Source organism: Accipiter gentilis, chromosome 24 (assembly GCF_929443795.1).
Source record: "Accipiter gentilis chromosome 24, bAccGen1.1, whole genome shotgun sequence".
Taxonomy (NCBI): domain Eukaryota; kingdom Metazoa; phylum Chordata; class Aves; order Accipitriformes; family Accipitridae; genus Astur; species Astur gentilis.
In genome coordinates, this window is record NC_064903.1 from 5,174,050 (window position 1) to 5,186,714 (window position 12,665).

General features: G+C 39.9%; 1 protein-coding gene across 1 annotated transcript in view; it reads left to right on the top strand.

Annotated features, from left to right (window-relative positions):
• Window positions 1-12,665, top strand: part of COL4A6 (collagen type IV alpha 6 chain) — a 141,373-nt gene that overhangs the window by 79,398 nt on the left and 49,310 nt on the right. Inside the window, exons 4-5 of the mRNA XM_049827301.1 lie at window positions 6,929-7,063; window positions 9,215-9,259. Of these exons, the coding sequence (XP_049683258.1) occupies window positions 6,929-7,063; window positions 9,215-9,259 (180 nt within the window). The remainder of the gene's footprint in view (window positions 1-6,928; window positions 7,064-9,214; window positions 9,260-12,665) is intronic.

Genomic DNA, 12,665 nt, shown 5'->3' on the forward strand with positions numbered 1-12,665 from the left:
GCAACATTTTTGCTAAGATTTCATAATCGTGTAATCCATCCTTTCAATATACGTCCTATTTTTTTGGAACGTTGATGAGTGTAATGTAATGCCAGAGCTCCATGAGATGTGGGAGGGGTTCCTGCCTACTGTTTACTCACCTCCTCCTTCATGCCTCATTTCCTCGGTTGCCTCTAAGTCAGGCTTAAATAGATGCGTGATTTCAGAGGGGTAGTGCCAGTTGCCAGTCTCCTACACTGTCTACATGAATTGCTCTCCATTTGTGTATGAACCTACCATTGTCCTTCCAGTGTAAAACACATAAAGGCCCTAAAGGTATCGGTTAAGCTAGCGAAAAAACCCTTTTGCTGTGGCAGGTAGCAAAAAGCTCATCTCGGATGACTATATATCACCTGAGCCTCATGGCCAATTAGCTTAAACAAACAGTGGCTAAGCTGGGGATTCAGGGGTGATCACCTTTGCTGCAGTGATACTCTGGGACACAATTCATCAGTATCTATAGTCTCTGCAAACCCTGATAAGTGTTTTACATAGTTTCTGCTGAAATGAAGGCATAATTCTGAGTGGTGATTATGAAAAAGACAAGTACATTTTGTTCAGATACATAGTGTAGCTCCTTAAAAATAAGCTTTAACTCATGATTTTCATACAACGGTTATTCATTTACTTGAAATACAACATAAGACATCACTATGCTTCATAAATCCTGCTACTTGTTCTTTATTTTAAAAAATCCCCACAAGTAACATCTTTAAATTTCTGTAGTGCCCGTTATTCTGTATGACACTCAGTGTCACACGTGGATCCCCTCCTGTCTGGAGTGCAGCGCAGGAAGGCTATCGCCTGGCCGGCGCATCTCGCACAGATGTTACAACCCACAAGTGACTTTCACTTACTGTCGTGTTATCTGTCTTCTCTGTGGTCTGGAGCCTTTCCATGTGCTCTTACTTTCTTATCTAACTTGGATGTTTCAGTACATCAAAGCAAAAAAGCAATCTGAGTTAAAGTCATCCTTTTTGACTGTCTTTAAAAAAAAAAAAAAAAGGTAGTTTCTTTAAAGGTTATGAAGTATAAAATGGAATAATTACTTAGATTTAACACTGAGCCACTCTGGGCATTGTCCATGGTGGGGAAAAAGATGACAGTATGTGGTCTCTTTGTGTCCTATAAATAGAAATAGCAAATATGTGGAATTGATTGGATCAGGATGTTCCATGAAAGTTTTTAACTGGAAATTGAATGTTTTAAAGAACAAACTTTTCAGACATTTAAATATCCAATTTAAAAATAAAGATATAATTTTTCTCCTTTTTTTTAATGTCCAGGGTTTATATGCAGTTCTCTATTTATATTGTGGTAAAGCTTCTGTTGCAACTTTATGTTACTGAAATACAGGATTCAAGAAGCAAATGGTTTATGGAATCAAATTTCATTGATCTTTTCTAAAGCAGTTTAAAAATAGGGCATAAAACTATATATATATATATGCACACACACATTTTTTAATCACCTAGATTTCCTACTTGCATTCAGGTCTAGTCAGGCTTAGTGGAAATAACAGAAGTATTTTTGAAAATAGTTTATCATATGAACTAAAATTGGAAATTATTATGAGAAACTGCCTGCAGTTGCTCATTACTACATTAAAAGATTGCTCCTGAGATGACCAGAGCAGCCTTGACAGTCTGCAGTGTTAGCATGCCAAGCACTGCTTTGCATAAACAGAAAACTTCTAAAATGAATTATGATATTAAAGAATTTCACATGGTACAGGAATAATTTGTCTCTTTTCTTAAAAATTAATTAAAAAAAAATTATTACCCTGATATACTTCCTTAAAAAATAGAGAACAACAAAGAAAAAAAAAAATTATGAGATTTTCGGGAAGGTGCTGCATGAAGTAGGATTGTTGCACAGGATGTTTTTTCTGGTCCTTTATTTCTGTGTGTATATACAGTTTTGTGTATTCATCTCATGCTGTGTGGGTGAAAAGCTGTGTAGAGGAACAGTAAATTATATGACAGAAATAAAGAAGCCATTTTGAACAAGACTTTCCCTAAGCTTTTAGAAGAAAAACTGAAGAATAATTTTCTTTAAAAGTACAAAGCATTTTTCAGTAGGGAAAATAATTACTCACTCTGGAATGTGAGCAGGGCACTGGGTACCTGACCTGTAATTTAGGAATATAGTGAAGGGGTTTTCATCAGTAATTATTATTATTACTGTAGAACTGTGGGGCCCCAGTTGAGACCAGGACTCTCTTGTGCTAGGCACTGTCTGTCCAGCAAGAGATAACGGCTGCCGCAGGAATCTTGCAGCAAAGGCAGGGCAGAGTGAAGAGGAGAAGGGAGGAAATGGAGGTAGAAAGTAGAAGTGGTTAGCCCAAGGTCATGCTACTCGCTAATGGACACTGCTGCCTTGCATCAACAAATCACTTATAGACACTTCATCTGAGTTTGGCACGAGTCGTGTATCCCCTTTCCTAATGTGGCATCCCTGATCAGAGAGAATGGCTGTGATTTAAATGGGTAATGCCATTTGCCTGCATGAAAGAGCATCTCAAAGGATCAGTCCCTTGCACAGGCTATCCTGTACAACATGGGAATCGGGTACATAGATCTTCCTTGAAAGTTTTGGGCTAGATTCTTCTTAGTGTATGCAGTATATGAGAACGTACATTTTTAGGGCCATAATGGTTTAATGGTGGGCTCTTTGGTTTGCCCTAATGTAAACAACGGAGTATAAGATGCTTTAGACTCCAAAGCATTTGTTTGTGAAGTAAATCTTTGTTACTAGCAATTTTTTGTGTCGATAAAACATTGTTTATGGGGGATAAAATGGATGAAGAAATAGAGAGTATGAATAAGACCCTTACTCAAAATGTGGTCACTGAATTCTCATAGAGAAAGAACTATGTGTTAGTTTGAGAAAACGTGAACGTTTTTAAATTCAGTTGCTCTTTTCATACACTGGACCTTAATTTTGCTTATAAAAATAATAATAAAGCTTTGCTGCTTGTAATATGGCAGACTACGAATTTACTGACTGAAGTAGGGATTAATTCCTCCCCGCCTGATCAGTACTAGTTCTGCTAAACTTATCTCGCTTTGCGAGTTCCAGTATCCCTTTTTGCTGATGAATCCCTGAGCTAGCATTTGCCAGTGAGTGAGGCTAAGTAGAACTGTTCTCCAAGTAAATAAGCACTTGTATTATTTTTTGTCCTTGAAATAAGGGGCATGTCCAGTGGTTCCATACCACTGCCACATATGTCCTTTGCACAGCGACCAATAAAATAGATTTGTACGTTATTCTCCAAGCTCACAGAGGCAATGGGGAAAAAAAGAATGTTTGGAATTTGCAATGCTATGTGTAGCAGCTCTGCTTCAGTGGGCGAAAATTTATGTGGGGTATTAGAGTTAGCAAAAGGGGTAGGGACAATAGAGAAACTGTGATGTATTTGACTGTGTAGCAGTAGAGAGGCCCCATCATTACCCACCATACTGGCCTTTCCTCATGACACCCTGGGATGCAGGTGAATTAAAAGGGTGGAGGGAAGAAGGCATGTTGCAGAACCTTTCCCATCTTGAAAGACGCTGTCAGCAAATTATATTTTCAGGCCATTTTGTTTTAGCACCTTCTGCAGTGTGGTGATTCAGAAGCAATTTGAGGTTCCTATCCCAGCCATTTTTTCCTCTTGGTTACCACACATCAAGAATGGAAACCTGAATATGTGAGACATCTCTGTATTTTTAATGGTTTGCAATGGCTAAGCACATAACAGAGATGCATATGACTCACATTGAATTTGTGGCACAGACTTGGTCAAAATCCTGACATTATCTATGGAAATGCCATGGTATATCAAGAAATAATGCCATTTTTTTACCAGCATCATATTCATCACAGAGGGACAGGCATCTCATTTAGTGCTGCTTGTGTAGTAAAAGTCTGGTGCACAAATATGTTTGAGAATGCAGGTCATGGTTTTCAAATATATGAAATTCTATTGGGCATTTGAGAAAACATTCACAAGACAGTAATTTCATAGACTTTGTCCTTGCTTGGTGTTACAAGCATTCTGTAGGTTTTCATCTTTTTAAAAACAGTTGTCATGCAGCCAGGAAACCAAAATGATACTGTTTGCGTTACTAATGGCTTTTTCTACAGGCTACTGGACTATATATGTTGAACAATAGAGATTAAAAATAGGGAGCTCTGTTCATTCGCTGTAGTTTCTGTTTGATGTAATCCACATTTTATGTTTAAGCTCATCTTCACTGCTGAGAGATGTGTTATTCTTTTTATCCTTTGGGTAAGAAAGAGCAATCCTGATGTCAAAGCACAGTAAAGACTAGGTACTTAACTTTTTGCCATAAGGTAAACTCATTGAGGTCAAACAGTAGTTCCACCTGGTGTTAGTTTACCTTGTGGTAAAACCTGAGTCTGCTTTTATCCTGGAATTGCTCCTGCACACCACAATGCTTGCTCTTTATAATGTTTTTATCTTGGGACAGTTCATGGGAGTGCTACTGAATGACGAAAAATGCTGCTTTTTTAGCAGTGGAGGCAAGTCCTTTGTTTCAGCATAGAAAACATGATTTCCATCCACATAGACTTCAAAAGAAACAGTAGGAATTCTTGAGAGCCTGATTATCATGGCATAATCACATTATCAGAGAGATTAGAAGCACTTTACTGTGTCTTTATGGTTTAGTGACACTCTAAGGCACTGGACAAAATCTTCAAGTGCTGTTAAAATCTTTCTTGTAGGGCACTAAGGCAAAAGACAGTTTTTTACTTATGGGCCCTGAAATCACAGAGGACATGTTTAATTCTTCTGTCAGAGAGCTGCAGAACCGAACACAAGCAGAACATGTAGTTACTGGTCTTTACTGTCTCATCTGGATATATTTCTCAAAGTGACCTGCAACAGAGCAAAACAAAAGCCTCCTAAAATTTTAATTCCTATCAGTTCCAGTCATTGTGAAACACTGTCATTAACCAGGCAATCAAACTAATTGAATACAGAAGTGTTAGGAATTCAATTAAGTGAGGAATTCACAGTGTTTTCTCTAGAAACCTTGGTGGACTCTTGGATGCTGTTGCTTTTGTGGGTGGTGGCTGGCTATAACACTAACACACCCATTTTTAGGGTATGTCTCTCCACTGCTGTGTTGCCTTGAGGTAAACAGTCCACAACCCATATCTGGTGAGATGTTGCCTGAAAGACTCTGCATAGCTTGCGACTATGGGAAATTAAAGTTAAAGCTGAGACTGAAAGTGAGAGCAAAGCGTGTGATTTTCATAACATGTTCCCTATTGTGTACGGTTGCCAAGGACCACTGAAGATTTGTGGATTAATGTTACGATCATATGGTTCCCAATATAAAGGATTCCATTGATAATTAGCCCAGAGAGAAGAAAGCTAAAAATAATCAACAGAAAAGCCTTTTCAGATGGGAGTCTGTGCCTCTGGAATTGTGTGGTATGGACAGTGTCTAGACAGAAAAGGTATGGGAATATAAAACATGCACTTGACCTCAGTTAAAAGGCCAGGATGAAACAACCACAACAGAAAGAGTGACATGGGGGAACTGCTGCACTTTAAAAGAAAACTGCTCCAGTAGTGAAGAAACATGGAATATGGGACAAAATGTTTTAGCCTAAACAGGTACTAAAAATGATCCTGGAAAAAGAATGTTTAAAATCAATTACAGTTTGTTTCACTTTGCTTGATTACTAACATGTAAAAATGCATTTTTAAATTAACTGTGAAGTCTTTTACCTGCCAAAGCATGGAGTCAGGACTTTGTATGTCTCCAGCTGAGATTACTAAAACACTTGCAGCAGGGAGCTGCATTCCTTCTGCTGTTTTAAGAAGTTAGGGAAATAGAAGGGAAACACACTACAATGCGCATGAGTATAGAGGAGAATTGAAAGGAGAAGGATTTTTTTTTTTTTCACTTCCTTCTCCATTCCATATCTTTTAATGTAAGGCTTGATCCTTTGCATGGATAACTTCATGTAATCTACTGACTGTCTTGCCAGTAGAAAGCATGGACCTAAACTGCCATTTTCTACTGATACTTTGGGACCTTAGACTGTTGATCTCTTTCAGATTGTCTCAAAATGAACCAAATGAAAAGTACAAAAATGTTAACACAAAACTCTGTGTTAAGCATTCAGCTGCCAAGAGGCAGTTTCTGAGGCTAATAAAAAATCAGAGCACCTACAGCAAATTTTTTTAAACATTGGCTTGTTCCAGAAACAAGTACTAGACTACTCTGCACATCCGTGTAGTGATAGAACAATGAAAGTTCATCAGTCACATATGAATCTCTGCAGTTGTAGAAAAGGCTGCCATCTTCGGGCAATACTCAGTCATTGCACCCTACTTTTTGTGCTCCAGAAATCAAGATCCTCACCCCATCTGTAAGCTAACCAGGAGAGCACAGTGGAAATAATCCCAACCTTGAGCCAACCATTGTACTAGTCTCAAATACTCTAAAATATGCTTTCTGACTGTATGTGACCCATGCAGTTCTTGCATCTTGTGTTATCTTTTTGTTGTGCTTGATCTAAAGCATAAGCAAAACCTTTTTGCACTTTACAGCTTGGAAATACAGCTACAAACTCAAGAAGCAGCGGTCAGTTTGATCTCAAAACACTCTTGTCTTCCCTTGTTCCTTCCTACAGCAATATGAGTAGTAATAAATCTTCCAGGAAAATGGGGAGGTTTCTTACTATTACTCGTGACTTGCCTGAAATAACTTCTAAAAACTCTTTTATCTCAGAATGTACAGGAAAAACTTTAGAATGTCCTCACTACTCTAGAGGTATCAAATTGGATTGCAGATTGAGTTGGATAGAGCAATTGCAAAGGAGTTTGTAAACATGGTGCACTGACTTATTTTTTGTTGTATATTAGGGTCGACCAGGACCGATTGGGCTTCAAGGACCGATAGGTGCACCTGGATTTACTGGCCCAGAAGGTTTGCCAGGAGCAAAAGGTGAGAGAGGAGCAGTGGGGCCCCCTGGGCCAGCTGGACAGAAAGGTGACAAGGTAGGCTCAACAGTGACTTTTCTGCCCCTATGAATAGATCTATTGTATATATTTTTGAATGAATAACAATAATCTTGGACTATCTGCCCAGGGGTAAGAACACAACAGCGTCTCATTAGTGTCTTATGAGAATCTCCTGCTTTTATTTTTGAATGAGAGTACAGTTCCTAAAGCTGCTGAACATTGTAGCCATCCTGGTAGATGAACCAGAGCCAAATTAGTATTGCTGTTGCAAATAGTATTTCACTTCACATGCTCAGGGATAGATGGGTGTTATCAGACTACGTTTAGAGGGACCCGGTGCTGATTCCTGTGTAGAAGCTCCTGAGTTGGTGTCTAGCAAAGCAAAAGGAATGAGCACTAAATGAAACCTGCAATTCAGTTTTGCAGGTGCAAAGTTATTTATAACAGAAAGAATATTATAAACTGTGTCATATTAAATGGAGTAACCCATAAGGTGTGGGTGTCAGTGAATGCAGTGTGCAAGAATGGGCAGAACAACAAACAGAAATGTCTTAATGTCCTTAGGATCTGTTCTGCTGTCTCTTCTTAGGAAAGAAGTATCAAAAGGGGAGTTTGGAGCTAGGTAAAAGAATGAATGAAAATACGAACCAATACTTTCAGTAATAAAAAGTAGGTACATGTGGATAGTTCATCTTAAGTTTGCATTGTGCAGCAGGCATGTGTTTACATCATGAGTTTTGGGTTGCATGCAGAGGGCTCATTGAGTCCTACTGCATAGGCCAGAGCTGTGTAGATGCTCCCACCACATAGCCTGACAGAGGTTATGTAGTGGATTAAAAAATGGGGAAGTCTGATATTGTCTGATGCAAGGACTGGGATGAGATTCCTACTGTCATGCCTATGTGGATGGACAAAAGGAATGTTTCAAGGACAACAGCTTGCAAGCTTAAAAGACAGAGGAAGTCCTGCATGCTGTGCCTGGTTTCTAAAATCTGAAGGAAGTCTGGGACATCAGGACAAGGGCTTGCGTTCTGGGACTATCCCAGAGCATCTTACCAGTCTACTTGATGCAAGGTGCTCAGGTAATGTGTGCAAATAAGACAAAGACAGATGGTTTAGGTATCAGGACCTGCAGAGCAGAGTTTGTCTTCCATGTTTTCCCACCTACTGACAGGTGAGCTAGCTAGATGAAAGCTAGCTCAATTGTACTTTCATATGCTGTAGTTACACCCTCTTCTTATTTAATATTAGTCAACACGCTGGAATTCTAGTCACCCTTCCTCATAAGACAAGAACCAAGTAAACTGAAAATGATGACAATGAAGGTCATTGCTTTGGTGTTGCATTCATCTGAAAGGCAATGGAGGATTCAAAACAAGGACTGAGTGCTGATATGTGTGATAGCATTTTCATAATGCTAGCAGATAACACTGAAATCATTAAACCCGGATTTTGGAAGACAGAGAAGCCAGGTTAGGAACTGGCTTTTAATGACTGGAACCAATTTCCTTGCACTGAAAAAATGCCTTATTTGCTCCAGAACTGCTGTTCCTATCCATTGAAATGGATACATATGCAATATCAACATGCAATAAGAGTCTGTCTCTTTATCCCTCGTGGAAGCAATATACTTTACCTTTCCAAAGCACAAGCAGTTTAGGCTGGATATTCTGCTTACACAGTCTCTTTTGCTACTGTTCAGAGCAGAAGCAGTAGAACCAACAAAGTAGTAATGATTTGCAACTCAGCCAGGGGTGGTCTGAAGTTAATACAGTGGTCTGCGCATCTCCGGGTGGTGCTATCCAAGCACAGACAGAAAAACCCCTAAGTCCTGTTGAAACTCTTGGAAGGTCAAGTGTGACACTGAGAGTTAATCTTATACTGGACTGTTTATTTTCCTGGCATCTTGTTTTCCCCAGATGTACAGTAGAAGATTATATTTTTACTTTAAATTGCCTGATTAAAACATTCCTGAAGCACTCATTTGGCATCCAGTCAAGCTCAGATGCTCAGTTCCTATCTTCACTGACCCCTGCGGTCAGAAAGAATCTGCATGAGATAGTTTGCTCCTTTTGGTTTTGAAAGCTAAAGTCCAAGACTGAAAACGTTGCAGTGAAAAGTACCTTACAGGTAACTGAAATATACAGATTGATGAAGTGAAATATAATAAGTACTCTTTTTCTCCAGGGCCCAATGGGAGTTCCAGGGTTTCAAGGCATCAACGGGATCCCAGTAAGTTTGCATATGTAAATACAAATCACCAGAATGTTAGCCACAGTCAAAAGCATGTAAGCACAATGAAACTGTCCTAACATATGCATAGTGCATCTTGCAAGTGCTTGCTTCTCTCTGGAGGGCAATGGCAGTGTTTGGTAGTCTACCTGCTGATCCCATGCTGTTTTATAAGAGGTTTGGATCCCGTTATGGGATGATAGGAAGTTGATACGTATCGGGAAGCGAGCCTGAGTTACATGGGGGTCCACTGCATCATTGATAAGCTTTTCTTTCAGCGCCATGTTCTCTCAGCACCATGTCTAGAAAACACCATATCATAAAATCATAGACTTATGGAATTGAAAGGGACCTCAGTCAAACAGGCATGATCAGCTGTGCTTCAGGCCATTTTTAGTATGTGTTTCCTAACTGATTCTTAAAACCTTGTAATGATGGAGACTCTAACTTCTCTGTTAGAAAAGGTTTGCTAATGCCTAACTTCAGTCTTTCTTTCTGCAGTTTAAACCTCTTAGTTCTCATCCTACTCATCATGGACAGAGACCAGATTGTTCCCTTTTACTTTGAAGTAGGCTTCTTGTATGTGATAACTGTTATCAAGTCTCCCTCAATCTTCTTTTGCTATGATGTGAAAGAAAACAATGATTAGAGCTGAGGTCCTCCAGACAATCCTTGCTTCTGCACTAGGTGCTAGTTCTGGTTTAGACCTGAGCCTTTCAGATACCTAAGACAAGAAAGAGATAATTGCTACATTCTCCAGGTTCGTAGGGGTAGGTAACCACTTTCCCTGACCATCAGGAATTTTTTTGTTTGCTTCTTTCATTCTTTAGAAATTTAACATTCTAGTGACTGTTGTTTCCTTTACCATACAAAAAATTATGTGCCTAGAGTGTTTTGACCAGCTTTCTTTTCTTTGCTTTTCCCCAGTGATTTTTGCAAAGGTGTCTTACACTTTACCTCAGGGGAGTTTTAGCTGGGCCAGCTTTAGAAGTTGCCCCAAACTTCCTTGCTCTCTCTACACTATTTAGCTCATCCTGGTTTCTCCTTCTGATATTAGAATTCTTTTTCTTTTCTTGATTCTATTTTTCCATTTTCTGTATCCTTGTGCCTTCAGACTATACTCATGCTCTTTCTCATCTTCCCTACTTCCTCTGCTGGCCAAGATCTCCAACAGTTGAGCTGTGTTTTCTTATTTCCTATCAAAAACTGAATTGTTTTGATAGATTGGCTGAAAATGCACAGTTGGCCCTGTAAATGAGCTTGCTTGATTTCAGTTCCTTCCTGGCCCTTGTCCTTCTCTCCCCCTCTGCTCATCCTTGCCTGTTTTCTCTCCTGCTCTACTCCCTTGCTGCTATTTTTTTCTTATCCCACCAGCCAACTCTCTAGCTCTGAAGAGAACAAGCTGTTCCCATAATACTTAATTTAATTGAACACACTGTGGGAACATGCTGTTCTCAGGGTATTTTTTCAGATGAGGCTCTGGAGAAAGGGGATTCCCAACAATGAGGGGAGGCAGATACAGCAACAGCCATTGCCAGGTAGTTGGCAGGAACAGGCATTTCAAGGAAAGCGTAGAGGAGGTAGATGAGAGGATTCAAAGCCCTCCAGCATATGCAGATCTACTCTGCTTTTACAGTATTCTGCTGGTGGGTGAATGGGAGAGAGGCAGATTTTGCTGCTCGTGAGCAGTGAAGTGCTCACCACCATGGCTCACCACCAACGTGGGTGCCACAAGTGCAGGACAGAAAAGGGGGGAGGGAAACTAGTTCATACTGTTTACATTCTAGCCATTGACATAAATACTTCTATTCCAGGGTGAAAATAGCAACCACCACTGCTTGAGAAAATATTTATACTTTTGCCAGTTGTGTTTCAGGATAGGGAGCAGTTTAGATTTGTTGTGAAATGCATACGAACGTATGCATATTATATAGATGTGTGAAATGCAGAGCAAAAGAGAGGGAGCATGTGTGTGCTGATACATGTGAAAGAGAAGTAAAAATATATTGCTATCTCTGCACAATCTAAATATGAAAAGTGATTCTTTGTAGTATGCAGGTATGTTAGCGTGGGCAGGTATATTTTAGTCATGGCTAAAGGACTGCAAGGCTGTGATTCAGAGGGGAATCCCACTATTGACCTTAAGGGAAGTGGTGTTCCACAGAGTTCCCTTGGGGAATGCTGGTGGCAACTAACTCATGTTGTTGCAGCTGGCCTGACTAATCCCTTTAACCTAGTAAATACAGCAGCGACATGTGTTTATTGCTAGCCTTTCGTGTCACACTGTAGAAGAAACCCTCATATCCTTAGCCCTACTTGGGAAGTTTATTTTTTCCTATAGGACAAGATTCAAGGATACCTCTAGAAAAGGATGGAACTGGAGCCAGGAGAGGTATATAGTTTTTCATGAACTGTCCAAGGAGTTTTAGAAGGAAATATTTCTATGAGAAGTGAGCCCTTGTCTGTACCATGAAAGCTAGAGCTACATGGAGAGGCAAAGTTCTCCATTTTGGGACCCTCCTAGAGGAAGCGCAAGCACTTGGTGATGGCTGTAAAAAGGCCACTTTGCCGTAGCAATCCATGAAACTGCTTATTCAATTAGTTTTGTGTTCACCCTTAATTGCATTTGTTTCCCTGTTTTTAAATATTTGTTGAGCTCTCCTGTTGGGATCACCTTTGTGCTGTTTGATTTAGAAAAGAGGCACAGCATTAGTGTATGAGCAAGAGTCAGATAAAGCAAGGGCCTAGATGACCAGTTTGAGTTTTCTTATCTGTCTCACAGGGAATGTCTCCTTTTGTGGAAACAGAGAGCACAGCCTGTATTTTAACTCAGGTCTGTAAACTAGTCACCCTGCCATGTATGAGTGAAGCTTGTAAAAGTCTTCTGCCTTAGTCAGTTGAGGTGCTTGTGCTGAATTGGCACATCTGCCAAAACAGGAATTAGAGGAGATGAGACCAGTGAAACTATTAACCACCATTTCTCAGGTCAACACAGCTCTTTAAATCAGTATTTTAAATCCCTGGGGAAAAGGTTCACTTAAGCCAGAACTTTACAACTCTCAAGGAAGTCAGTTGTGGGTGCTCCTCAGGTAAGGTTCTTAAAACAAAACATTGTGAACTCTCATAGCATATTCGCTAGAAAGTAGGAAATCCTCTAGATTTTTTTCCTAAAGAAGAAGAGACAGCACATGTATGTGTGTGCATGTATGTCAGTCTGTGTCATGCTTTGGCTCAGAACCACAGCCATGGATGCCACGGGATTAAGTGCCAGGGCCACAGATTTATTTAACACACATAAGAAATCGCTGTGGTCAGCATACTTTTTGTCCTCTCTTTGTGAGCCCTTCTCACATATTGAGAGGATACCAACGTCCTTTGGGTCACTTAACAGGCTGTGTTGGTCCAA